This window comes from Budorcas taxicolor, chromosome 19, assembly GCF_023091745.1.
Source record: "Budorcas taxicolor isolate Tak-1 chromosome 19, Takin1.1, whole genome shotgun sequence".
Lineage (NCBI taxonomy): Eukaryota > Metazoa > Chordata > Mammalia > Artiodactyla > Bovidae > Budorcas > Budorcas taxicolor.
Window position 1 is genome coordinate 28,683,679 of NC_068928.1, and position 27,965 is coordinate 28,711,643.

Consider the following 27,965-nt stretch of genomic DNA (forward strand, 5'->3'; position numbering starts at 1 on the left):
ACTCGTAGTTTGCAATATACATACCCTAAGGCCTCCAATCTATTGATACGAGAAAAAGGAAAGCGCTTCCCCCGGGGACTGAGGGCTGGACCAGTTTGCGTCCTAAGAGACGCGAACAGCTGGGTGCAATTAAAATAAAATTGTTTTCGAACAAAATCCAAGCATTGTCCCCGGAAGGTGGGAGCCCCTTAAGACCTCTAGCAATTATTTAACATTTTATCTTGCTTAAAACAAAGAAAAAAAAACTGGATTGTGGTGATAGTTGCACAATTGTATAAATTTACTAAAACTCAATTTAAATAAATTTTAGGATATGTAATTTATACCTCAATAGTTTTTTTTTTTTTAATCCTGCTTCAAGGGACCCAAAGAAGTGTCAATTATATATTATAGCAGCCTTGCCAGCAGAGGCACTTAACTTTATGTCTTTAATTTTTAAATGCCATCAAGTACTTTATTATATCGTTACCCAAAAGGTCACAGACTCTTTACATGGGGGAGGAGGGAATTAGTCTGTCCATTTCGTGCCCCTTAAATTTCCAGAGAAATACTAGAAAATTTAAAAAGAAAAAGAAAAAAAAAGCCCTCTCTTGATTTTCGCGAGGGCAAAAGGACTCGGACTCCGTAGGCCGGCTTTCAGGGCGACCGCGGATCTGGCGCGCATGCGCAAGTCCGTTACCATAACGACCAGAAGACGCTGCACCTTCTGTAGGCTGAGAGGAAAGTGAGCGGAGTCTCCAGATGATGGAGACCCAAACTTCGCCCAAGGATGAGGTGGCTGAGACAGTAGAGCTGGAGCTTGAGGCCGTGATCGGATTCAATGGTGAGACCTCGAGCGTGTCTGGGTTAGGTGGTTTAGGGACCCCAAGGACAGTGTGGTGCAACCAGGGAGAGTGAGACACCAGGTGGCACCTGGAAGGCAGCTTGGGACGCTGGCATGAGTCAAGCACTGGGGACCCAGACAGCCTCTCCTCCCCAAAGATGTTAGAGTCATGTCCTCGCTCCAGGCCTTAAAGAATGGGATGGGTTTTGCAAACATCTGAAAGGAACCAAATGCCCCCTCACTAGGCCATAAGGATAAAAAAAGTGCGATCTGAAACCCTTCTCCCACTGGCTAGCTCTCCCCTGGCTCTAAGCCCCTCACAGCCAGCAAAACTGCCTGCCCCTCAGTATTGGGTTACAGAATACGTGTAGGTCCCTGCGAACAAGTAACCTCTAAAATCCCAGCTGATATACTAATAAGAAGGGGCTGGAGGGAGTGGGGAACTTGTGTTTTGAGCAACCACTTTAGGGGATGATTTGTCTTCTAACCAGAAGGAAGGTGAGGATTTCAGACCATGATGGACACCAGGGGGGAGATGGACGGGAGAGGTGCTTTGGTCAGAGGGGCCTGGATGTTCTGCTCGAATCTGACTTATGACCACCTCCTATCTGGAACATGAAGAGGGGAAATGCTGTTTGGGTTTTGAGAAGGATGAAAACAAGCAATGGATTGCATTTTAGAAAAAGCCAGCTTTTAAAGAAAGTGCATTGTGATGCCTGAAAGCTTTAAAATTGTAGTAATGTAGACACAGAACAATCAATACCTAAAGCTTTAGCACATTCTAGGACTTGGCTCTTGAGTCTTCTCTTTGTTTTATGTTAATGGTCTCTGATAGAAATTGAGCACTTAGTACACCCTAGTACTGGCCATCTTTAGAGCTGGTCACCAGATCATCGGTAAAGGAAGTGAGTGACCTGCTATAAGGGCAAAGGATCACACTGGTGACCCGTAGAGAGCCCTGCTACTGAATTGAGTACTGTTCAGTACTGTTTTGTAGCGCTCAGAGAGTATTGTCAGTTATATCTCAGTGTCTCCAATTATCTTGGCCTTTTAAAATTCAACAAAATTGAATTGGTTTTGCCTTCTCGGTTTTGTGACAATTTATATTCTTTCATATAGTCAAATATGCATTTATGTAAAATTACTGAATGCCAAGTAGTACGGTGGGCTTCCCAGGTGGCTCAGTGGTAAAGAACACGCCTGTCAATGCAGGAGACACCAGATGTGGGTCCCATCCTGGGTCAGGAAGATCCCCTGGCGGAGGAAATTGCAACCCACTCCAGTATTCTTGCCTGGATAATCCCACTGATAGAGGAACCTGGCAGGCCTACAGTCCATGAGGTCGCAGAGTCAGACACAACTGAGCACACACACACACACACACACACACGCAAATAGTATGCTATGCACTGAGAATATAGAGTAATTCAGGGGGTAAATCTATAGTCATACTTAGGAACAAGAGCGTAGAAAAGTGGAAAAATACAGTGAAACCCAAGGAAAAATCAACCATTATTACTTGCCCCAAAGACATCTCTGTTAAACTTTTGGTATGATCCTTTCAAATGTACATTGACATAACTTTTTAATAAAAGTGGACTCATGCTGTATATATTCCCTTATAACCAGACTTTTTTTCACCTAGGATGCCCTGAAAATCTTTCCTTAGCAGTGAATATACTCTATACCAACCTTGTCAGTAAAGTAAAATTACCTAATACTCCCCAACCCCCAAACACACACACTTATTTTAGTTGAACTAAGGCTTATTTTAAAAGCCTTATGCTCAGTCTAAAGAAAAACAATTAGCCACTTCTGCCCTTGACTTTTATTATCTTCAACCTCTCTTTTAGGACATGTCCCCACTGGTCTAAAATGCCATCCTGACCAGGAGCATCTGGTCTACCCTCTGGGTTGCACCATCCTCATCCAGGCAATAAATACTCAGGAACAGAACTTCCTACACGGTCATGGCAACAACGTCTCCTGTGTGGCCATCTCCAAGAGCGGACTTTACATTGCATCCGGACAAGTCACATTCATGGGCTTTAAGGTGAATACACTAAAACACCATCCACTGTGTATTGATTCAGAGGTGCCTCCCAAGAAAAGCTGCCTCATTTCATAGTAGCTCTGCGCTGTCCTGTTTACACCCTGCCTCCTCTTCCCTTGACCTCTCTTGGAACTCATTTTCGCTCTGTGAGGCTGAAAGTAAAGGAACCTGGTGGTTTTATACCCAGTGCAGCAGCTTGTGACTGCTCATACCTAGAAACAAAAGTCCCCGCAAACACCTGTTTCTGTTTTGTGGCTGTCGTGTTTGGAAGACGTGCTCTAATTCCTAGAAAAGTGATGAATGATTATTTTTTCACACAGAGAGGTAGCTCTCTCCTCTGGTCCTTCCAAAGCCTGAATATGGTCTGACAGTGCATTCTTGCCCCCAGGCAGATATCATTCTGTGGGATTATAAGAAAAGGGAGCTGATGGCTCGGCTGTCACTTCACAAGGGCAAAATTGAAGCTCTGGCCTTTTCACCAAATGATATGTACTTGGTATCACTAGGAGGCCCAGACGATGGAAGGTAATGAACTAAGCACACTTACTTCTTTTCTGAAGGCATATTTCTAGACATGTTAACAACTGTCCCCTTTCTAACATTCTCTGTTTGCCTATCTGTATTTGAGCATGTGTGATGTGAAAAGCTTATGAAGCTCATATGAATTGGGGAAATTATAAATTTTTGGTGAAAGAGTTCGAATTAAGCTGAAAAGACAGAAACAAATAACGAAGAAAATAATGTAACTATGAAAGTAAAGTACCTGCATATACATGTAGAACCAAACAAAAACTGGGGAAAATGTTATAAAAAACACATGTTAACTTTTAGTGGCCATTAATAACTTAAAATATTTATAAATTTTTAAAGACTTAAAGTGCTTATAGAGAGTTCCTCAATTAGTCGGGATTTATATGCCCTATAGTAAGAAAAAGCACAGAATAAAGAATTCTACTTACATGAAACTTCATCTGTATGAAAAGACTGCAAAGAAAAATAGTGAAAATTAAATATTCTGAAATGTTAAGAATCAAAAGAAAAAAAATTTAAAAGCCTGTGAGGAAAATACCATAGGATGCTGATTCTCAAGCCTGGAAGTGCACTGAAATCAACTGAAAGATTTAGAATATTACTAGTGGTTGGCTCCACCTTCAGAGACTTTGATTAATTGGCCTCAGTTTTAGGAGTTCTAAAGACTTCCCATGTGATCCTAATTTGCAGCTAAATCAAGAATCATTGCTGGAAAAGATGACATCATCCTTGTCATCATCATCTTCATCATCAACCATAGCTGGGTTTTTGTTTTTTTTTTTTTTTTTTGAGCGCTTACTACAGGTCAGATGTGTGCCAAGCATCTTAACTGCATTATCTCATTTAAGCCTCATGGCAACTCCACGAGGTGGAGCTCTTGAGGCTATACGACAAATGAGGAACTTGAGTCACCAGCTGCTAAGTAGCAGAGCTGGGGGACAAACCCTGAAGTGAGACTTCAGAGGTGGCATTTTTAACTTCCCTCACTAAGCCGTGATCTTTGCCCTCAAGGATCTCACAGTCAAGGTTAGTAGGGAGAGAATACATACAAATGATATTGGGGGAAAAGTATTTCAAAGCATTATATTAGGAAGAACAATCAATGCAGTGCATATTCCTGAGTAAGTGCTAAAGGAATACCCGAGGTTTGCGTAGGACTTAATACTTTGGTGCACTTTTACAGATATTTTCTTGTTTGAGCTGCAAAGCTTAATTATAATGGAAATTCATATTCATGTGTAGTTATATATTGATAGTTCTCAGTATATAGCGAAGTAGTCACATGTCCATGGCCCATCCCCATTTGACTGTTTTTTCCCTCAACAGAAATGCGTCCAGCAGTCTATTACTATTCTTAACTTATGGTAGTTGTTCTCAGTCTCAGGTACACATTGAAATCTAAGGAATCATTTTTGCCAGAATACTTCCCCAAGGACATTGTTTACATGTCATGTTGCGCAACCTTTCCCACAATCAATTTTAGACCATTTTCAACCTCAAAAAGAAACCAGCGCCCACTAGCAGTCACTCCCCACTCCTGTTGTGTTAGCTCCTTCTGTGTAGCAGAGTGAGTCAGTTAAATGGAGCCACATACCCATTCTTTTTTGGATTTCCTTCCCATTTAAGTCACCACAAGATCATTGAGTAGAGGTCCCTGTGCGATACAGTAGGTTCTCGTTAGTTATCTATTTTATACATCAGTTCAGTTCAGTCGCTCAGTCGTGTCTGACTCTTTGCGACCCCCGTGAATCGCAGCACGCCAGGCCTCCCTGTCCATCACCAACTCCTGGAGTTCACTCAGACTCGCATCCATCGAGTCAGTGATGCCATCCAGCCATCTCATCCTCTGTCGTCCCCTTCTCCTCCTGCCCCCAATCCCTCCCAGCATCAGAGTCTTTTCCAATGAGTCAACTCTTCACATGAGGTGGCCAAAGTACTGGAGTTTCAGCTTTAGCATCATTCCCTCCAAAGAAATCTCAGGGCTGATCTCCTTTAAAATGGACTGGTTGGATCTCCTTGCGGTCCAAGGGACTCTCAGGAGTCTTCTCCAACACCACAGTTCAAAAGCATCAATTCTTCGGCGCTCAGCTTTCTTCACAGTCCAACTCTCACATCCATACATGACTGCTAGAAAAACCATAGCCTTGACTAGACGGACCTTTGTTGGCAAAGTAATGTCTCTGCTTTTCAATGTGCTATCTAGGTTGGTCATAACTTTTCTTCCAAGGAGTAAGCGTCTTTTAATTTCATGGCTGCAGTCACCATCTGCAGTGATTTTGGAGCCCAGAAAAATAAAGTCTGACACTGTTTCCACTGTTTCCCCATCTATTTCCCAGGAAGTGATGGGACCGGATGCCATGATCTTCATTTTCTGAATGTTGAGCTTTCTCCACTTTCCACACACTCTCCACTTTCACTTTCCTCAAGAGGCTTTTTAGTTCCTCTTCACTTTCTGCCAGGAGGGTGGTGTCATCTGCATATCTGAGGTTATTGATATTTCTCCTAGCAATCTAGATTCCAGCTTGTGCTTCTTCCAGCCCAGCGTTTCTCACGATGTACTCTGCATAGCAGTGTATATATCGGAGAAGGCGATGGCACCCCAATCTAGTACTCTTGCCTGGAAAAATCCCATGGACGGGGAGCCTGGTAGACTGCAGTCCATGGGGTCACAAAGAGTCAGACACGACTGAGCGACTTCACTTTCACTTTTCACTTTCACGCATTGGAGAAGGAAATGGCAACCCACTCCAGTGTTCTTGCCTGGAGAATCCCAGGGACAGGGGAGCCTGGTGGGCTGCCATCTATGGGGTCACACAGAGTCGGACATGACTGAAGCGACTTAGCAGCAGTGTATATATGCCCCGGTTTGATTCCTGGGTGGGGAAGATCCCCTGGAGAAGGGATAGGCTACCCACTTCAGTATTCATGGGCTTCCCTGGTGACACAGATAGTAAAGAATCTGCCTGCAGTGTGGGATCCCCTGGAGGAGGAAATGGCAACCACTCCAGTGTTCTTGCCTGGAGAATCCCCATGGACAGAGAGGCCTGGCGGGCTAGCACAGCACAGTGTATGTAGAAAGACTGATGCTGGGGAAGACTGAAGGCAAAAGTAGAAGGGAGCAGCAGAGAATGAGATGGTTAGGTAGCATGACTGACTCAATGGACATGAATCTGAGCAAACTCTGGGAGATAGTGGAGAAGAGAGGAGCCTGGCCAGCTACAGCCCATGGGCTTGCAAAGAATCGGACACGACTGAGAGACTGAACAACAGTGTATATATGTCAATGTCAATCCCCCAATCCATCCCACCTCTGCTTGTAACCGGAAGTTCGTTCTCTACATCTGCAATTCTATTTCTGCTTTGCTTAGCAAATTAGTTAGTCTCTACCATTTTCTAGATTCCACATATAAGCAATATTATACAGTATTTGTTTTTCTCTTTCTGACTCACTTCACTCCATATGACAATCTTTAGGTCCATCCACATCTCTGCAATGATTCCAGTGTTTAACGTAATACCCCCTCCCCTGCATTCTTGATATCATTAACCAAGCACTATCAATTTAGGACTGAATTGTATGATTACACCCAGAAAGACGCAAAGGTAAGCTACAACATGTTTGTGTGTGTGCTCAGTCGTGTCCAACTCTTTTGCGGCCCCAAGGACTGGGGCCCGCCAGGCTCCTCTGTCCATGGATTTCCCAGACAAGAATACTGGAGTGGGTTGCCACTTCCTACTCCAGGGAATCTTCCTGACTCAGGTATCAAACCTACATCTTCTGTGTTTCCTGCATTTGCTGCTCTTTACCACTGAGCCACCTGGGAAGCCCTAAGCTACAACAGAACTGCTCTAAGTATGGTCCCCAGACCAAAGCATCACCAGAGACTTTTTAGCAAAGCAGATTCTCAGACTCCAGCCCAGAGCTACTGAATCAGAACGTCTCGGGGCAGGTCCTAGCTTCCTGCTTTGGCAAGTCCTCCAACTGAATCAACTACATGGCATGGTCAAGTTTGAAAACATGCCTATGTCTTTCTCTTTTATTGCTTCTAATTAACAATTTTTTTTTTTTTTTTTTGCTGGAGTATTTCCCCAAGGAAATTTTTTACAAGCGATAAATGAGTGGCAAACTTTTATGCCCTGCCTGTCTCAAAAATCTCTTTATTTTAGCAAGAGACTTGGACGTCTGGGGGTTGGGGGGATGGTCAATATAATTCTTCCATTCCTTTGTGAGTAACCTCTTGTATTTCTTTCCTTCTAGAACGGCTAAAAGAGCCATTTCTTCTTTTGAAAGCCCGTTTCCCCCTGATTCTCTTTGTCCTTTCGTCCGAGCAGTGTGGTGGTCTGGAGCATAGCCCAGAGAGAGGCCATCTGTGGCAGCCCCGCAGCCGGCCTCAGTGTCGGGAATGCCACCACAGTCATCTTCTCCAGGTGCCGCGACGAGATGTTTGTCACTGCTGGAAAGTACGTGTCTGCTGTCAAGGTTTCCAGAACATGTAAATCACCCTATTTGCTTACAAAGAAAACACGGTCATTCCAATTAGGGGGAACGTGGTTTTCATCCTGAAAAAAGAGATTTCATCCCAATTTTCATAATTTGGGAGTCATTAAAAATCCCAGCTGATGCTATCGGTAGAGAACCTACCTGCCAATGGAGGAGCTAGTTAGCACGCACGTAAAAATTATTTTGGCTTGAAGTCCTTTTAAATACAGTTATTTGATCATTCTGTGCTTCCTACTGAAAAAGTTCTGCTGATCGGCTAAATCCATTCCTGCCTCTGATCTGTCTGTTACTGGTAACACACTGCCCACAATCTGTGCTCACACTCAGGGCATGTTTGCACACTCAGTAACTTAGTCATGTCCAACTCTGCAATACCGTGGACTCTATCCCACCAGGCTCCTCTGTCCATGAGATTTCCCACGCAAGGATACTGGAGTGGGTTGCCATTTCCTTCTCCAGGGGATCTTCCTAACCCAGGAAGAAAAAGTTATCGCTCTTCAATAAGATTTCTGGTTTGGTACCCATCTATGCTAGATTCTCTGTGACAATTCCAACTTCCGGTATTCATTATACCAAACCAAGTGAGAAAGCCTGCAGATGCTAGTACTTTAGCATCCAAATGACAAGTGTATCTTGGGGAGATCACCAGGCCATAACAAATCTTCAAAAATACCTAGTTCTCTTCCTTTCAGCTTCTCCTTCAAAAGACTGCAGAAAACAGAGAAGAGATGAAGCATTTATTAAATGGGTCTCCAGTTGATTATTTCTTTTCTCTAGTGGGACAATTCGAGTATGGGAACTCAATCTCCCAAACAGAAAGATCTGGCCAACCGAGTGCCAAACAGGACAGATGAAAAGAATAGTCATGAGCATCTCAGTAAGAATTACTCTGTTGTTTTATGTAAATATTAGTACAAGTCCTTGTTAACAGTACTGAACAAGACAGGGGTATGTGGGTGTGTGTATGTGTGCTTGTGTGTAGGGACATGTTCTTTGGGCTGGGGGTGGGGAGGGGAGCCCTGGACATGGAGGGCACTGCCTGGGGAGGCACAGGTGAGGCAGTCTCACTTCAGGAGCTCCCGTGGGAAGCTGGAGAGGCTGCCTAGACACAGCTCTGGGGGAATCTGTTTCCGTGGACCTGAACTGCCATTAGACCCCAGGAATCTGCCTCACCTGGTGGGAAGCAGGGTAGCCAGGAGGTGCTCAAGGCCCACAGCACCTCCCGTTGCCATTCATGTTATTTCTGCACAAGAAATAAAGTTTCTAACAATGAAACTCCTTGTTGAAATGCAGTCTCCTCCACAAAGAGGGATTATTCATGTGTCTTTAATGTGGATTCAGATATTCATGCATATAACCCCATTCTCCACTCGTTTTATGAATGTAGACTTTGGGAAATAGGAAATAAAGCAAATACATATTCTCTCTAGAGGAGCACACCTTCGCCCTAGGAGCCCTTCGGAGATGCCTCAGGGAGTGCATGCTAATAGCAGACACAAGTCCATTTCAGTGAAATTCATGGCTGATTGGAGTCTGATGTTTCATACTGAATTCAGTTCTGAATTTGGCCCTGATTCTGTTCCCCTTGAAGGTGTTATTACCCATCTTCAAGTCTGAGGAGACAAAAGTCACCTTGAGGACTTTTGGAGGTCTTCATAGGGTTCAGAGACAGCTCATCCCCTCCCTGATCAGGGGCTCCTGGGCATCACTGGGCAAACCAGGTCTTCAGGTTTCCTTGTCTCTCTCATCCCCAGATGGCCGATGATGATAGCTTTTTCTACCTTGGCACCACCACTGGAGATATTTTAAAAATGAACCCCAGGACAAAGCTGCTGGCAGACACAGGGCCTGCCAAGGACAAGTTCAGTCTGGTGAGTAGAGACCATCAAAGTCTGCTTGCCCTGCTGTTTTCTAGTGATTTCTTCCTGCCACTGTTAGCACAGACTTCCATCAAGGGTTTGTGGGGAGAAACAACACGTCTATGATGCACCCAAGGCCACACTGCAATTTGCAATGTTCATTGACTAGTTCACTCAAACCCTCATCACTGGTGTATATTCAGGATATCCCAGACATCCTCAATTAGGGGTTAGAATCACACTGGTTTTTTTTGCATCTTCAAAGCTCAAGGCCTGTGGCTTTGTGATTTGTAATCACATCCATTCCAGCATTTGGGCAGTCCAGTTGCCATATGTAAGTGACATGTGCTCTTTGATTTACAAGACTATCTGTCATTTCTTTCTAATCTAATAACTAGATCTTAAACTTTAGCCTCAGCTGACATTTTAAGTCATGAGCAAGATGTAGAAATTGTTCATTGTTTATATTTGCAGAATTCCTAACAATTCAGGTTAAAAGTCCAATAAGAGACTTTGATCTCTAAACCAAAATAAAAAGCCTACAATCAAAGGGTAATTGGACAGAATAAGTGCTGTTATTTCCAGTGCCCCCAGAAAGTTACAAGGGCTGTTTCTACTAAACTTTGTATTTGAAAGCTTCTTTCAGGTTCTGCACCTGTCTATCTCATGTCTGATAATGGAACAGATGGTTCAAGCTTAGATAATTTTCCACTTAGCTGATGGTCCCAAGAAGCTTTGAAATATCGCACCGTGTTCCTGGGAAGGTGTTAGAGTTTTCTTAGTCACATAACCACTAGTTATTCAAGCTTTTAAGGAGATGGATAAGAACAGGAAAAAGCCACAGTATAGGTAGAGAAGAGTCTAGCAATATGCAGAGTCTAGTCATAGGCACAGGCCAAATCAGTGTGTTTCAAATGATTTTTAGGAGAGGGATTCCAATATATTCAACAGATGAAACCAAATCAGATCAGGCTGAAGGAGAGCAAGGTTGAGAGTCCTGCCAATTCTGACTCCTCTGAAGGGCTCCATGAAACACTTGGTGAAAATTCTGACCTGGATATTTTTGCTGAGTACTTGGAATGTCAGTGCCTCTCCAGAAAAGATGCTGACTGTCTCAGTGTTCTTCAAACCTGTGGCACTTAAGTTTCTCCCATGGATGCTTTAGTGCTTAATTCAGGTGTAAAGGTAAATTACATAACATAAAGCAATGTTTCCAAGATGCCTGTTACACAAGTGGAAAGATGTAATTCTTTTAGGGCAAGGGGATTGGAGATATTTGTTTGAATATCAAGACAGTTGGTTTGAATATCAAGTAATTCTTTATCTTTCTAACCATAGAGCCAACTTTTTTTTAAATTTAGATTTTTGTTTTTTATTATTCAGTTGGCCAAAAAGTTCATTTGGGTTTTCCATACATCTCACAAGAAACCCCAAATTAACTTCATGGACAAACCAATATAATTAACTTACAATATATAGAGCAAGGGGGCTTCCCTGGTTGCTCAGTGGTAAAAAAAATCTGCCTGCCAAGTAGGAGAGATGGGTTCAATCAGTGAGTGAGGAAGATTCCTCTGGAGGAGAAAATGGCAACCCACACCAGTATTCCTTGCCTGGAAAACTCCATGGACAGAGGAATCTGGCAGGTTGTAGTCTAGGGGGCCACAAAGAGTCAGACACAACTGAGCATGCATGTACACATACATATATCCCCTCTCTTGGATTTCCTTCCTACTTGGGTCAGCACAGAGCACTGAGTTCCCTGAGCTCTGTACTGTAGGTTCTCATTAGTTATCTATTTTATACATAGTATCAATAGTATATATGTATCATACAGAGGAAAGTTAAGTCAGAAAAACAAAAATTGTGTATTAATATATATATGTGGAATCTAGAAAAATGGGACAGCTAATCTTATTTGCAAAGCAAAAATAGAGATGCATAGATTCCTAATGATGAAACCATTTAGCTTTTTTCCCTTAATGTTCTTTCTCCCCCTAGGGAGTGTCAGCTATCAGTTGCCTGAAGATGGGGGGTTTGTTGGTGGGCTCTGGAGACGGATTGCTGGTCTTCTGTAAAAGCCCCAGCTACAAACCCATCAAGTAAGTTACCCTACAGGGTTTGGATGAGGAGAGACCCTCTAGAGAGAGGTTTGCTTAAAGTCGGCAACTAAATGATGTGGACAAAGTGATATTTGGTTTAAAACCAATCTCATCTTGCTGTTAAAATGAGCAGTTGGAAACACAGTAGATGGTGGTTTTTGCCAGTGAAAAGATTCCACCTGTTAGACATGGAGTGAATGAAGTGTTTACTGGCTATGGTCATTTGTACCCATTTATTTGCCTGGAATGTTCCCTGTATCTGAATCCTACTTGTGTTCCACCACCCATTTAGAGGGACATCTCACTGTAAACTTCCTTGATTATCATAAACCACATGGGCCTCCCCCTTTGCTGACCATGGGCACTTGATATTCCAACTCCTGCCTTTCCAACTGTGTGATCTCCTTGAAGGCAGGACTCAGGTTCTTATGCCTGATATATATCCTCTATAATGCTTCAGACAGTTAATAAATGCTCATCAATTGAGTAAATCTTCTTTATCTTTTGCTTCTCCTTAAAGGAAAATCCAGTTACAAGGTGGAATCACCTCTATCACACTTCGAGGGGAAGGACACCAGTTCTTTGTAGGAACAGAAGAATCACACATTTATCGTGTCAATTTCACTAATTTCAAAGAGACTCTCATCACATCTTGTCACTTTGAATCTGTTGAGGACATTGTCTTCCCATTGTAAGTAGAAGAGTATAAAAGTGATAAGAATGTAGAGATTTGATGCCATGTGCAAGGAAATTTAATTTTATTAATAGATGTTTCACCTACTAACATAATCAATCATGATAAATCATAATGTAATTTACTTGGTTCTGTCTCACCACAGCAAAGATTTGAAACAGCAGACCAGTGTTACAGCTTGGTTACAACTCAGAGTTTTATTCAGCAAGCAAAGGATAGCACACCTTCAAGTCGTGAGGGTGGGCCGACCCCAAAGCAGAGGCCTCAATCCTTTTTGGCTTCCTCCATTTAATCATTTGTCTCCTCCCTGCTGAGCCTGCTCTATGCAATTGCGCTAGCCAAGAAGCGGGTGTGTTTGTTTCATCTGAAGTTCTCACTCCAGTCCATGGATTTTCTTTTGTTCCATTTTCAAGGGCTTTTCCCTTTCTTTGTCTTTTAGCCACCACCCTTTTGGACTCCTTTTTCCTATTCTAACTACCTAACAATAATAAATTATTATTTTTTTCTCCATGAATTTTTCTACTGTAGTGAATTATGTTAATAGATTTTCTTTGGCTTTTACCAAGCAGCTACATTCATTTTATAATTCAAATTTGGGCCTTTTTGGAATGTTGGCTTTTCTAGTAAATTCATCATGGAAAGGGCGAACAGACTGGAAAAACTTTTCTGTGTTTCCACTGCTGTCTAGAGCAAAACTTAGTAATGCCTTTTTTTAAACATCTTTCAAGTCGTTTGATTGCACCCCTTGTGTCTTCCAGATTTGGCTTGCCTGATGGCAGTGGCCATAAGATTAAGAGTTCCTCTGAACCTAGTTGCTGTATATATTGGTAAATCCCTCACAAGACAGTGAAACAGATAACCATGAGCAGTTTTAATGTCAAACAGAGCTGCCATCAGAGTCTGTCATTATTTGATTATGAAATCTATTTGTCTTTGGTGAGATTTGTCCCATAAAGTTGGTCACAGTTTTTGCTCTGAACTTCTTCAGTAATTCATTTGAATTTATAAAACTCAAGATCATTGTTGTATATGCAGCAAGGCTCTTTGAAAACTTGGTCCTTGAGGTCCCCAAATGTAGTTTTGGTTTCCTGAGCCTTTGTGATTAGGTTCCTCCTGTTTCTAATAGTGAAAATGGCTGGTGCCTCCCATCAGGCGAATTTTTATTTGAAAATTGGTCATTTCCTTTCTGCATCACTTTTCCTCTCTTTTTCTAAGGAGCTTGGTAGAATCAATCTGTAAAATATTTGGTCCTGGTGTCTTTGTAAGGGTAAGTTTTTAAATGTCTTTTCAATTTCTTATGCAGTCTTTAATCTATTCAGGTTTCATACCCCTTTCTCTTTTTTTAACAGCTCTATTGAAATATAATTTACATATCATAAAATTCACCCTCTATACAATTCAATGGCTTTCTTAGGAGTATATTTACAGAGGTTTGCAACCATTATCATAATCTAATTTTAGAATATTTTATATCCCCCTAAAGAAACATCCTTTAGGGACTTCCCTGGTGGCTCAGATGATAAAGCATCTGCCTGCAATACGGGAGACCCAGGTTCGATCCCTGGGTTGGGAAGATCTCCTGGAGAAGGAAATGGCAACCCACTCCAGTAGTCCTGCCTGGAGAATCCCAGGGACAGAGGAGCCTGGCAGGCTACAGTCCACGGGATCGCAAAGAGTCAGACACGACTGAGCAACTTCAGTTCAGTTCAAAGAAACATCCTAGTAGTCACTTTAAGCCTCTAAGGTTCAGCTTTCAGCCACCCAAACTAAGCACAGTTGGTGAATGTAGTCAGTTAAAAAAGCTCTCAGATTCATCCATATAGTGCTGACCTCAAAAAGAGAATCTTAAAATTTTTTAAAAAGAAAGAAAAAAATAGAATTTAAAAAAGAAAAGTAGTGTCCTCTCTGGTCTCTGCCTCCTGTTTTTGTTTTTTTTTTTTCCTCTCAAAGTTTCCTGCACCCCCCACATGTAGAATTCAACTGGCACACAGGAATTGGGGCAGTTTTTAATAATCAGAATTTAGGTCTTCCTCTTATGATTCTCTTGCTGCCAGGGTTTTCCCTTTAAATTCCAGATGAATTTTCCAGCCCCTTACCCTTTAGTCAGTGAGGCTGTGGTTTTTCTGCTACTTTTTTTCTGTGGTCACCATACCTAAGGAGTTTGGGGCACCTCTGGTTAGAAAATCACACAGTAATGATTCTTAACCCTTTCTAGTTGCACTTAAAAAAAAGGTATTTATTTGTTTATTTGGCTGTGCCAGGTCTTAGTTGATCTTTGTTGCTGCATTCAGGATTTTTCTTTTTTTTTTAGTTGCGACATGTGGGATCTACCCAGGCCCCCTGCGTTGGGAGTATGGAGTCTTAGCCACTGAACCACCAGGGAAGTCCCCCAGTTACACTTTCACAAGAGGAAGCTCTTCTTGATTTCTGTCTATTTTAAAATATTTTCAGTGTCTTCGGGATTTGGCAGTCTTGTTATTGTGTTCATTTTATCTGGGTTTTATAATTGTTATCTGTGAGAAGTTTTGTGTGACGATTTCACCACTCCAAAATGTGGTATTTTATTTACTAATTTTGGCCAAGCAGTGCGCCTTGTGGGATCTTAGTTCCCCAGCCAGGGACGAACCTGGGCCCCCAGCAGTGAAAGCTCCCAGTCCTAATAACTGGGCCACCAAGGAAGTCCCCATCAAATGCCATTCTGCACAAGGAATCTGTAAGGCCATTAAGCCTGAGACAATAGGCATCTAAAAGCATCCTGGTGGCTTCCCTGGTGGCTCAGATGGTAAAGAATCTGCCTGCAATGTGGGAGACCCGGGTTCAATCCCTGGATTGGGAAGATTCCCCTGGAGAAGGAAATGGCAACCCACTCCAGTATTCTTGCCTGGATAATCCCATAGGCAGATTAGTCTGGCAGGCTACAGTCCATGGGGTTGCAAAGAGTTGGCACGACTGTGCAATTAACACTTTCAAAAAGCATCCTTCCCTACATCCTCAAGAAGCCCATTTTAACGCCAAACCTGCATCTGAGAAACACTGTGCGTCTTGTGCAGCTGCATGGCTCACTCTCCTGGTGACTTCTCTGCAGCGGCACCGCCGAGCTCTTCGCCACCTGCGCCAAGAAGGACATCCGAGTGTGGCACACGCTGACCAACAGGGAGCTGCTGCGGATTACCGTACCCAACATGACCTGTCATGGCATCGATTTCATGCGGGACGGCAAGAGCATCATTTCCGGTAAGGTTGGCGTACCAGGTTTGACTTCCACTTCCAGCTGTGGCTTTGGTTCTTGCCAGTCTTTTCCGACCAGGCTCTGCGTGAGGATGAACTGCTGTGGCCTCCCACGGTCCGCTTGCTTGTCATCTAGCCTGTCTTTGGAATTCCCTTCCAGCTAGGATTCTTTCTGAGCTAGGAATTACCAAACAGCAATTTCTCTTACCCCGCATTGCTTCATATAGCATGTTGCTTTCTCTCTGGCCAGGAGAATTCAGTGATTCACCTCACAGGGTAGATTTGAGGCCTTAGCAAGTCCAGGGTTCTTGTGTGAGAACCCTTTTTTGTTGCTCGAGAGATTAAAAACCTGACTTTAAGTTATAACTCCAAAGGAATTTATTTTTAATTCAGTTGATTATGTCGTGCCAAAATATTTTAACACGAATTATAGACATCATGATATTCTATTTCTGAAGACTTCAGTATGCATCTCTGAAGATATTTTCCTATAAAATAATAATTTCTTAATATCATCTATGTTCAATCCATGTATAAATTTCCCCAGCGGTCAAAAGTGAATTACTGGTTCACATCAATGAAAAGTCAAGTGAGTCTTTCAGTTCAGTTCAGTTCAGTCGCTCAGCTGTGTCCGACTCTTTGCGACCCCATGAATCGCAGCACACCAGGCCTCCCTGTCCATCACCAACTCCCGGAGTTTAGGGGCAGGTATTAAAATGGCAATATCAGGGGAATTCCCTGGAAGCCCAACCGTTAAGACTACATATTTCCACTGCAGAAGGCACCGGTTCGATCCCTGGTCAGGGAACTAAGATTGCATGTGCCTTGATGCAGCCAAAACAATCATAATAACAATATAAAATTGTGATATCAGGAACCAGCTCACTGCCCTCTCCTCTTGGCTTTGTCTCCTTGTGCTGCTTCTACCCTGGGGCATGTTTTCTCCACATAGTGGTCCCCAGGAGCTCTTGGCTTGCATTCCACTTAGAGCCAACAAATCTTAGGGTCAAAAATCTTGGCATCATCATCTCTTCTGTTTTTGTCTTGTAGTAAAACCCCATTTCTCCTGCTCCAGTGGCTCCCTCTTCAGAGTATATCCAAGATTCCATGCATCTTATCATCTCCACCGTCATCTCAGTCACTACCACCATCTCTCTCCTAGATTATTCTAGTAGCTTCCTACCAGGACTCGTTGCTTCTACCCTCATCCATCACCCTTCTTCCATGATCTGCTCTCAACACAGAAGCCAGGGAATTCTTTAATTTGTAAGATTATGCCATTTCTAGTACTCAAAGGTTTTTTTCCTTTTTAAGACTCTTTTTTTTTGGGGGGGGGGATGTGGACCACTTTTAGAGTCTTTATTGAATTTGTTACAATATTGCTTCTGTTTTACATTTTGGTTTTTGGCCAGGAGGCATGTGGGATCTTGATGTTAGCTCCACAATGAGGGATTGAACCTGCACCCCCTGCATTAGGAGGCAAAGTCTTAACCACTAGATGGCCAGGGAAGTCCCCAGGGCTGACATGCTTTTAAACAGAACTCTTCTGGAAGCTGACTTCTGATCCCTGGTTGACATCCCAGTTGCAATATCAACCATCTGGTTGAATGTGCAGGTTTTACAGCTCATGGGAGAGGTGGGGGTTGGCCTCCCCAACTTCTGTCTCCTGGGGTGGGGTGCACCAGGAGGCAGGCTTAGCTAAGGCGAGCCGTTCATTTCCTTTGGGAGGTGTGGCCAGTTTGGGGAATCAGGGAGAAGAGGGCTGTGATTCCTGGCAGTGGGTGGGGGACTGGCCTCTTCCCTCTATCACCACCACTGTCCCCTCACATCCTGTCTCTCTCTTAGGATTTAGAGTATGCTCATCCTGCCTGCCTTCTCTTTCCCTTTCATGCCAGCGTGGGATGATGGTAGAATCCGAGCCTTCGCCCCGGAGACAGGCCGACTGATGTACGTTATTAACAACGCGCACAGGATTGGTGTGACTGCCATCGCCACCACCAGCGACTGTAAAAGGGTCATCAGCGGTGGAGGAGAAGGGGAGGTACTGTTCTCCAGGGCTGAATCTTTTAAAAATAGCCACATATTCAGAGCAAATGCCCCGTTTGTTACTGTTGTTCAGTCAGCAAGTTGTGTCTGACTCTTTGTGACCCCATGGACTGCAGCACGCTAGGCTTTCCTGTCCCTCACCATCTCCTGGAATTTACCCAAATTCATGTCCATTGAATCGGTGATTCTATCCAACCATTTCATCCTCTGTTGCCCTCTTCTCCTTCTGCCTTCAATCTTTCAACTGCCCCATAACAGGACACTAATTTGATTTTTTCATCTGTACTGGGAGTCAGGCAAGACCAAATTAAGATTTTGATGAAACTCTGAAGTCCATCATACATTAAAGTTCTAATAGTATAAATACACATATCAATATATTTGTTCTCAGAAAGGATATTTAGGATACAGACATGAAAGTGTTCTATATGGAATCAAGCTAGGGATCCAAGTTGGTGTTTTGCCAGAGGTTTGGAATACCTTTTCTTCCCCCTTCAAAAACCATAGTGAAGTTGCTCAGTCGTGTCTGATTGTTTGCGACCCCATGGATTGTAGCCTACCAGGCTCCTCGGTCCATGGGATTTTCCAGGCAAGAGCACTGGAGTGGGTTGCCATTTCTAAATTGTCTTTATCTTGTCTTTTAAAGGAAATGCCATTTTTGGACTCAATTCTTTAATCTACCCATACACTTTGACCATCATTTAAAAATTATTACACTCAATCGTTTTCTTGCATCATTTCAAGGAGCCTAAAATGTCTTTTCATACATCTCAGTGTCTCCCTTCCCCCTACTCCCCATATTTTTTTTCCCATCCCAAAGCCTTCCTTCTCTCAACATAGGACATTACATTTTCCTTTCCTTTCTCCATGCTATCATAGGAATGATCTAAGGAGAAGAAAGAGACAGCATCTTCATATAGCCTCTGGCAGAGATCAGACCAAACCAGTTAGTGTCTGAGTGTTTTAGTTTTGGAGTCACACTCAATTTTCTCAAATTTTCTCAAATTTCACTCCCACCACTTCCAAGTTGTGTGACCTGGGCTGTGTGCTTTAACCTCTCTGTGATTCAGTGTCCTGTAAAAGTAAAGTGTGACGTGAAGATAGCAATTCTGATATTAATCAGATACTTTACATCCTTTATTTTGCACTATGTCTTCAGAGCCTGGTGTGCCTTTCATGGCAGAGCATATCTTCTTCGGGACAAGACCTTGCAGATGCTCCACAGACCTGCCCAGCCCTGAGCCATCTCCCTCGTCTCTGGACCCTTGTGGCTCCATTCCCTTCCGTCATTCCTGCAGCCTAGCTGTTGCTAACACCTGCAGCATCCTTGCTTGCTCCCTCAGCCTTTGGGGGCATCTGCCTTGCTGAGGAAGGCTTCCCAGTTGGCTCAGTGGTAAAGAATCCGCCTGCCAATGCAGAAGACATGGGTTCGAGTTCTGGGTTGGGAAGATCCCCTGGAGAAGGGAATGGCAAGCCACTCTAGTATTCTTGCCTGGAGAATCCCACGGACAGAGGAGCCCAGTGGGCTGTAGTCAATGGGGTGGCAGAGTCAGACATGACTGAGCACACACATGCACCCGCATGGCTGAGGAGTGCTGCTGGAGGAACTTACACATGACAAATTGGTTGCCCCCGACCCTGGTTAGCAATCTTTTCACAGTCCCCCCTCCCATTTCCCATGGCTACTAAAGACCTTTCCTTCCAAGAGACATAGTCTTTAAGGTCTTTTTAGGTATGGGAGGCCAAGGTTGCCGGTCCGCAGGTGTGTACTGATCTGAATGCAATGGTTGCTAAGATACACTTGAGTATTTTACTTCCATTTTCATTGGTAAATGGCCATTACTTGAGTTGTGAAGACCCTAGATTTCCATTTAGTTTTTGACTAGACTATGGCTCTTTGATTGTCTTGTATCACTTACACAAAACGATTTCTGCTTTCCTTGTTTTTCCTAAATCCAACGCATGCATTATAGGAAGCATCTGGCTGTGAGCATCTGACTACATGATAATGTTTCCTGGTCTAGCTGTGACAGCATGTTTATCCATTACAGGACCCACTGTTATAACCAAATAACTTTCCTTTTTACTTACCCTTTTTTTTTATTACAGTTAGGGCATCAGTTGTAAAATTTTGTGTGTAGGTAGTTGTATCACCTCTGCATTTCATTTCAAGTTGACAGAGGGGTATCAGACAATATTTGTTATTGAAAGTGGGTATTGACTTCAATGGGGTTGAGAACCACCGATTTTAAATGATTGAAACTGAGCAGCTTATGTGAAAGTTTAAATATGGCCCTGGGTACCCAAGAGATTCCCTGATGGCACCAGAAATTTGATAGCAGTGCTCAGCAGAAACAAGCAGACATTATTATTTCACTCGGTTCGGCAGCAGCCCTTGCACTACTAGTTTTAGCAGCGGGGGCCTGGTAAATTTCTCAGCCCTAAAAGTAAAAATGGATGTAGGCTCCTGGTAGGCGTCTTCCTGGCTCCATGAAAGACTATTCCCGCCCTGCAACTTGATATCCCCACCCCACTCAACCAAGATGAGAACAGGGAATTAGAAAAACAAATCAGGCCCAGGAGGTGAGAACACTCTTAGGATCTGTTTTTCGTCAGAAAGTCCCAAGTTGGAACTGAGAGCCTGTGCTTTGTGGCTTCCAGGTGAGGGTGTGGCACATAGGCCACCAGATCCAGAAGCTGGAAGAGGCACTGAAGGAGCACAAGTCCTCCGTGTCCTGCATCCGGGTGAAGAAGAGCAATGAGGAGTGCGTCACAGCCAGCACGGATGGCACCTGCATCATCTGGGACCTCGTGTAGGTACCAGTGATGGGGAGGACCATTGATGCAGAATGCAGTCCCAGCTGTTGAACTTGAGGGAAAACTCAAAGGGCAGAAACATGACTCTGGGTAACAGAAAAGGATGCGTCTCAGAAGCCATTCATCACCATGACTGTTGAAGGTTCACAGGTACTGGTGGGAAGGGCAGAGCTTCCAGGAAGAGCTGGACCTTAGAAGTTTCTGGATGGATAGGGAAGTAGCTCTCTAGATACACAAAGCAAAACATGGTTTAACTGACACTAATGCAACTCCCTGGCTCAGTGGTAAAGGATCCGCCTTCCAAGCAGGAAACACTGGTTCGATCCCTGGGTCAGGAAGATCTCCCGGAGAAGGAAATGGCAACCCACTTTAGTATTCTTGCCTGGAGAATCCCATGAACAGAGGAGCCTGGCAGACTATGGTCCATGGGGTTGCAAGGAGTTCGACATGACTTAATGACTAAATAACAATAATGCAACTCCCCAAGAAATGTGTAAATACCGATTCTTCTTCCATAGACCAGATGCCTGAGTGGCCATGTCACAGGCCAGGCTCTACTGGTAAATAAGATTTCTCAGGAAGAGAATAGTGATTTCACAGCTGTCGGATCTGTTTTTCAGGCGTCTTAGGAGGAATCAGATGATCCTGGCTAACACCTTATTCCAATGTGTCTGTTACCACCCAGAGGAGTTCCAGATCATCACCAGTGGCACAGACAGAAAGGTAAGGGTTGGGACCCTTCTGGTTCAAGAGAAGGGCCGTGGTGCCTCATGGCCACGGGTGCAGGCTCTGGAGCGAAGCCACATCAGTTCGGAGGATGGGAGCGCTGGTGATCCTCTGTGTCACTTTGGAAATGCTGTGCCATTTTTTTGGGTGCCTTTGCTTCATTGTCTGCAAAACGGACGTGACGACACCACTGACCTCATGGATTACAGTCATGCTTGACTTTAATCAAGCTTGTTTTCATATGGTGTGAAAGTGAAAGTTGCTCAGTCATGGCTGACTCTTTGTGACCCGATGGACTATACAGTCCATGGAATTCTCCAGGCCAGAATATGCAGTGGGTAGCCTTTCCCTTCTCCAGGGGATCTTCCCAACCTAGGGATCGAACCCAGGTCTCCTGCATTACAGGCAGATTCTTTACCAGCTGAGCCACAATGCTAAAAGCTGAGGGTGAGGGCCGGCACAGAGCAGGCACTTAATAAGTACTGGTTTTGATTATGAGGAAATTTTTAGGGCTGGAATGGAAGTGCTGTGTCCAAAGCAGTTGTCATTTGATTAAATTCAAATTGAATGACAATGGAGCTAATCTCTCAACACTTTGTGCTGTGAGTGAGTGCTCAGTCCTGTCCAACTCTGCGACCCCGTGGACTGTAGCCCGCCAGGCTCCTCTGTCCATGGGATTCTCCAGGCAAGCATACTGGAGTGGGTGGCTGTTTCCTCCTCCAGGGCATCTTCCTGAGCCAGGGATCAAATGCAGTGTCTCCTGCATTGCAGGTGGATTCTTTACCCACTGAGCCACCTGGGAAGCCCTCATCACCCTACTTCATTAATAAGTTAAAAATCTCTTTAGCTGGAGGGGGGGGGTCCATGTCCTTGGGCGGAAATCGGCCCTTCTTTTGGGGGGAACATTTTCCCCTCAGAGTGAGCAAGAAGCTTCAGGAGAGAGGGACAGGGAAGCTGGTTGGGGGAGGGGGGTGTCTCCCATCTGGCCAGCCACATCAGATACGTCAGATCTTGGCCTGATTCCTTGCCAATCCAGGTATTGGGTTTGGATACCCCTAATTTAGTCTTTGAGATGCCTTTGAGATAATTGAAGAGGAGGTTGCCTATTTATTGTTTTGCCAGCTGCAGTCTAAGATAATGGAGTGAAAAGTATAAAAATAGCATGGGAAAAGTTCTAAAGGGACTTGCCCTCCCCACCCCCATGCCCATAAATTTGAATCCAGAAGTGGGGTTTTTTTCTGTTTAAGCTTCCCAGGTGAGTGGGAACTACAGCCTGAATACCCTTTCACTGAGGCAGTCCTAGCGTGGGTTCGAAAAGAATTTCCAGACACAGAGCATTTCAGAAAGGAGTGAGTTTATTAAGAACAAAGCACAGATACGGTGGGCACTGTGAGCACAGCGGGCCAGTCTCACAACAGGCCCAGGAGAGTCGACAGTTTTCATAAGTTAACAGCCAATTTTTATAGCCTCAAGACAAAGAAAATTCCTAGGGGAAAGCTAGCATCAGGTGGTTGGTTGCAGCACCATAGGGTGTTTACTGGAGTGGGCATCTTTGTCTAACTGGGAGTCAAGAAGCTTGTTAGTGATAATCAGGGCCTTTTGGCAATGGTTACAAAGGGGCTCAACTTCAGAGGTGTCCTTGGTTCTGGGCTATACTTCCATGGCCTTGGTACAAGGCCTTGCATCTGTGATCTGGGGGCAGGATTCAACAACTTTGTCATAAAAACCCAAGGAAGGCTGCCTGAACCAACCAGACAGAATGTTCTGGGAAGGCATGGAGAGCTACATCCTTTCCAGTCTCTGGGCTGCTAGTTTCTTTGTGTCTCATCTGTCCAAATTGGCCCACACCTGCCCATCCCCTAATGCATGCTTGACTTGCGGTCTAAGTGGACTTCCTCTGGGAACTAGGATGGATGGATATTAAGGAGCTAATCACATCATTATAAATGCTCTGCTATACGATTCGTATCATTTCTAAATTAGGGTCATACCTGCTGTATTCTAGGTTTCAGCTTATGAGACTTGAAACAGTCCATCTCCCTCTTATTTGAATTTTGACCAGACTATTCCAACCATAAATCACAAATCTGTCAAACTAAGCACTGGGGACATGACAGTGTCCCTGCTGTCATGGAGGTAACTTACTTTCTGTATTAATTTTGGGCGGGAGGGGATGGACTTGAACAGTACACATGTGACAGGGTCCATGAATGAGCAATGAGTAATAAGTGACCAAGATAATACAAGATGGTGAAAGAGCTAAAAATACATAGATCCGGTTATAGGATACTGGCTGAGAGAAGGAAACTGCTTTAGGGAGGCTGGTCAGCGAGGCCCCCTTAAGGCGGTGACACTTGAGCTGAGGCCTCAGTGCCAGGGGGACGTAGCCATCCTTGATCTCAGGGAAGACCACTTCTGGCAGAGGACCCTCAGGAAAGCCCAGCTGAAGACCACTTTGACTTCATTGGTCAAGGAAACTGGTAGTCAAGCACCAAGGACTTACATGGATGTGATTCCTGAGAAACAAAGATTTTTGGCATGCCCCCCCACCCCCCTGCTTTTTTTGTTCTCACTATGTGGCATGTGGGATCTTAGTTCCCCAACCAGCGATTGAACCTGCGCCCCCTGCAGGGGAAGCACAGAGTCTTAACCACTGGACTGACTACCAAGGAAGTCCCCTCAGCATGCGTTTACACTTCCTTATGCTTTCAGTCTGCAAACTGAAATTTATTGTTAAAGCGATCCAGCATCAACAGAAATTATAAAAAAAAGAAAAGAAAAAAATTTAAAAGAGCATACACAATTTCTAGCTAAATTCAGAGGAACATAGATTCCTGGTGTTCATGACTGAAATACAGCAAGTGTCCATTAACATGAAAGACGGAGAAAGTTCCAGGTGTAATACATACCTAAGTTCCCACTCCCAATTTCCGGTCAAGGGCTCTTTTGTTTAGAAAGAAATTTTATTTTTGAACAGGTTGTACATTGACAAGGTTCAAAGTTCAATAAAGTATAAAAGCAGTATATTCAGGGAAAAACCGTCGCTCTTTGAGCTCCTGTCTTCCATCCACCCCTAACCTAGTTTCATGGCCCAGGAAGGTGGCAGGGGGTAATATAATCAGTTTCTGTTTAAACCCGTCCCTGCAAAATCTTCTGTTGCTTTGAGTCTGAAGAGAAGGTGGGGATAAGTGTGGGGTGAGGAAGAAGGAGGGCCAGCCACAGCGAGAGCTGACTTTGTAAGGCCCAGTCTCCAGAAATTTGCAGAACCGCTCATTCTCCAAGCTGAAGGCCCTAAAGAAATTTCATTTCCCCTCCTGCCAAGCCTAAAGAAAGCTTTGCTCTCCTCCTTTAAGTGCAGAATTGTGTACTGGCCGGTTTCTTCTTCCCTTTACAGCTTCCTCCAGGCTCAATCTGCTCCATCTAACCAAAAAGCGCTCTCTGTCTCAATCCAGTTTACCAGCATATCAACATCTCTTTAAATAGAATGCAAATTTAAAAGCTACTCCTAAAAATATTAAAATGATTTCTCCATCCCCTGCCTTAGCCTATTTATAATGTCAGCCGATACATCATCCTGGGTATATTTCTGCTGCCTGCTATATAAAGTAGAACCTTCGTTTGCTGGCGTGTGCTTGGATGATTCCACTGAGCTGAATCCTGCCCTGTGCTTCGTTCTCCAATTCCAGATTGCTTACTGGGAAGTGTTCGATGGCTCGGTTATCAGAGAGCTGGATGGCTCCTTGTCCGGGGCTGTCAACGGCATGGACATCACAGTGGAAGGGGTGCACTTTGTCACAGGTCAGTCCTGGGATCAGAGAAGAAAGCCAAGCTTAGCTTATTTAAATGGAAACCTGGAATTCCCTGGCCGGGGGGCAACTGGGGTGACCCCAGAAGGGTCTAAAGGGCAACGTGGTTAGATTCAGTCCTGCGCACTGCAGCCTGTGTGGCTGGGAAAGAAAAATCCAGAAGTCACATTTCAATGAGAAGACACATTTGCCTACGAGCCTGCTGCTGCTGCTGCTGCTGCTAAGTTGCTTCAGTCGTGTCCGACTCTGTGCGACCCCATAGACAGCAGCCCACTAGGCGCCCCCGTCCCTGGGATTCTCCAGGCAAGAATACTGGAGTGGGTTGCCATTTCCTTCTCCAATGCATGAAAGTGAAAAGTGAAAGTGAAGTCGCTCAGTCATGTCCGACCCTTCGCGACCCCATGGACTGCAGCCTACCAGGCTCCTCCTCCCTCCATGGGATTTTCCAGGCAAGAGTACTTGAGTGGGGTGCCATCGCCTTCTCCGTACAAGCCTGAGGGGCACAAATAAAAACTAAGCTTCCACTGTTTGCTTTTTCTTTGTGATGGGCAGCAGTGATATGTGCTAAGTCACTTTAGTCATGTCTGACTCTTTGTAACCCCATGGACCATAGCCCACCAGGCTCTTCTGTCCATAGGATTCTCCAGACAAGAACACTGGAGTGGATTGCTGTGCCCTCCTCCAGGGAATCTTCCCAACCCAGGGATCGAACCTTGTCTCTTAGGTCTCCTGCATTGGCAGGCGGGTTCTTTACAACTAGCGCTACCTGGGAAGCCCTATTTCAATTTAAAAAAAGATAAAAATAGGCCTTTACATAGACTGGGCTATCCAGCCTGCCTTGCTGTAACGTTTCCTACTGAAGTCTTCAATGCCAGGCTTTTCAACCAGTATGTCCAGGGGGCATTTGCTACACAATGTGCCTGCCCATTGCAACAGCATCAGTCTTATTTCTTGCAGCCTCTTTGAGTCTTCAGGATAGTAACCAATTAATGTTCTTAATCAATGAAAGTTTCACAAATATATTTACATAAAGTGAAGTCACTCAGTTGTGTCCAACTCTTTGCAACCCCGTGGACTGTATAGCCCACCAGGCTTCTCCATCCATGGGATTCTCCAGGCAAGAATACTGGAGTGGGTTGCCATTTCCTTCTCCAGGGGATCTTTCTGACTCAGGGATCGAACCCAGGTCTCCTGCATTGTGAGCAGGCGCTTTAACCTCTGAGCCACCAGGGAAGCCCATATTTAAGCAGAATATAAAAGTAGACACGGTATAATCCCAATCACATATTCAGCTGTGTATCTGTGTAACTTACAGAGAAAAGACCAGAAGGAACTAAACCAAAAAGTTAGTAATTGTTATCTCTGGATGGTGGGATCAAGGGTGATGTCACCTTTTTACTTTTTTCCCCCTATTTACTGCAACAGATCTAGATTTTTCCCAGTCAAGGAAGAGTGTTTATAAAGATAGGTTTTTCTTCCTTTAAATCATCACATGGGGAATGTATTGAATGATCATTTTTTAAAATCAGGACTGTTTTCTCTCTGTCCTGTTGCAGCCATACCATATAACTGTTTGTCTTTTTCAGGTGGAAATGACCATCTGGTCAAGGTTTGGGATTACAATGAGGGTGAAGTGACCCATGTTGGGGTGGGACACAGCGGCAACATCACCCGCATCCGGATAAGTCCAGGAAATCAGTACATCGTTAGCGTGAGTGCCGACGGGGCCATTTTGAGGTGGAAATACCCATTTCCCTCATGAAGCAGCAGAGATCTCCTGGATTCACAGCATCAATTACCATCTTGTTGAAGAAGCCTGAGACTCCTAGACTAATCTTGCTTTCTCATATCTGTGTTTTTGTTCTTTGATCAAAATATTTTATCTACAGGTTTCTCCTTTCCTTTATAGAATGCATTGCACATTCTTGAATTGTATATTAAAGTTGAGATGTGTTCAAGAATAATTAATCTGGACTGTTTATTTTTTCATTATGAGTAAATTCCCAGTCGTTGGTTTCCTATCCTAATCTGTTCCATGAGTCTGCAAACCCCACAGCCCTTCCTCACAATTTGTCTGCAGATAATCATTGCTGTTATTCTCTAAAAAGAAAGAAGGTGAGTTTACTTTCTTTTTAAAAAATTTTATTTATTTTTAATTGAAGGATAATTGCTTCCTAATATTTTGTTGGTTTCTGCCATATGTCAACATGAATCAGCTATAGGTATACATATGAGTTTACTTTCTTAATCAGCATTTCATTGGTCAAACTCCCTGGGGCAAGATGTGGGTTTGAGTCCAGATCTTGGGTAGGGTTTTTGTTTTGTTTTAACTTTCTGATACTCTGTTTTATAAAGTAAGAATATTGGAGTGGGTAGCCATTCCCTTTTCCAGGGGATCTTCCCAACCCAGGGATCAAACCCACGTCTCCTGCATTGCAAGGGGATTCTTTACCATCTGAGGCACCAGGGAAGCCCCAAAACAAGAATATCTGCTCCAAAAATTATTGTTACAATTAAGTGAAATAATATATTAAAGCATCAGCAGAATTCATGACACAGAGCAGAAAGTTAAATATGAATTGTGCTTTCTAAAATAAAAATGTGAGTTAGGGACCTTGAGGGTGATTATCAAAGGTGAAATTTGATAGGTGCTTTTCTGGAATTGAGCATAAAATCTTTCTCTTCTGCTTACCATTAGAAAGGTGATGGAACTTGTTTATTGACGATCCAACCCAGTATCCTTTTCCAGGGAAAGTAGACGAAGGCATTTTTTTCAGAAACA

At 43.9% G+C, this 27,965-nt stretch overlaps 1 protein-coding gene across 1 annotated transcript; it reads left to right on the forward strand.

The window, feature by feature from the left end:
- Positions 1-741: 741 nt before the first annotated feature.
- CFAP52 (cilia and flagella associated protein 52) lies at positions 742-27,147 on the forward strand. Its single transcript, XM_052658356.1, has 14 exons — positions 742-823; positions 2,677-2,876; positions 3,265-3,401; positions 7,740-7,868; positions 8,686-8,785; positions 9,663-9,779; positions 11,766-11,866; positions 12,387-12,557; positions 15,646-15,794; positions 17,684-17,829; positions 20,496-20,647; positions 21,272-21,374; positions 25,064-25,175; positions 26,770-27,147. The coding sequence occupies exons 1-14, from the start codon at positions 742-744 to the stop codon at positions 26,943-26,945; spliced, it is 1,875 nt and encodes a 624-aa protein (XP_052514316.1). The 3' UTR covers positions 26,946-27,147.
- Positions 27,148-27,965: the final 818 nt, after the last annotated feature.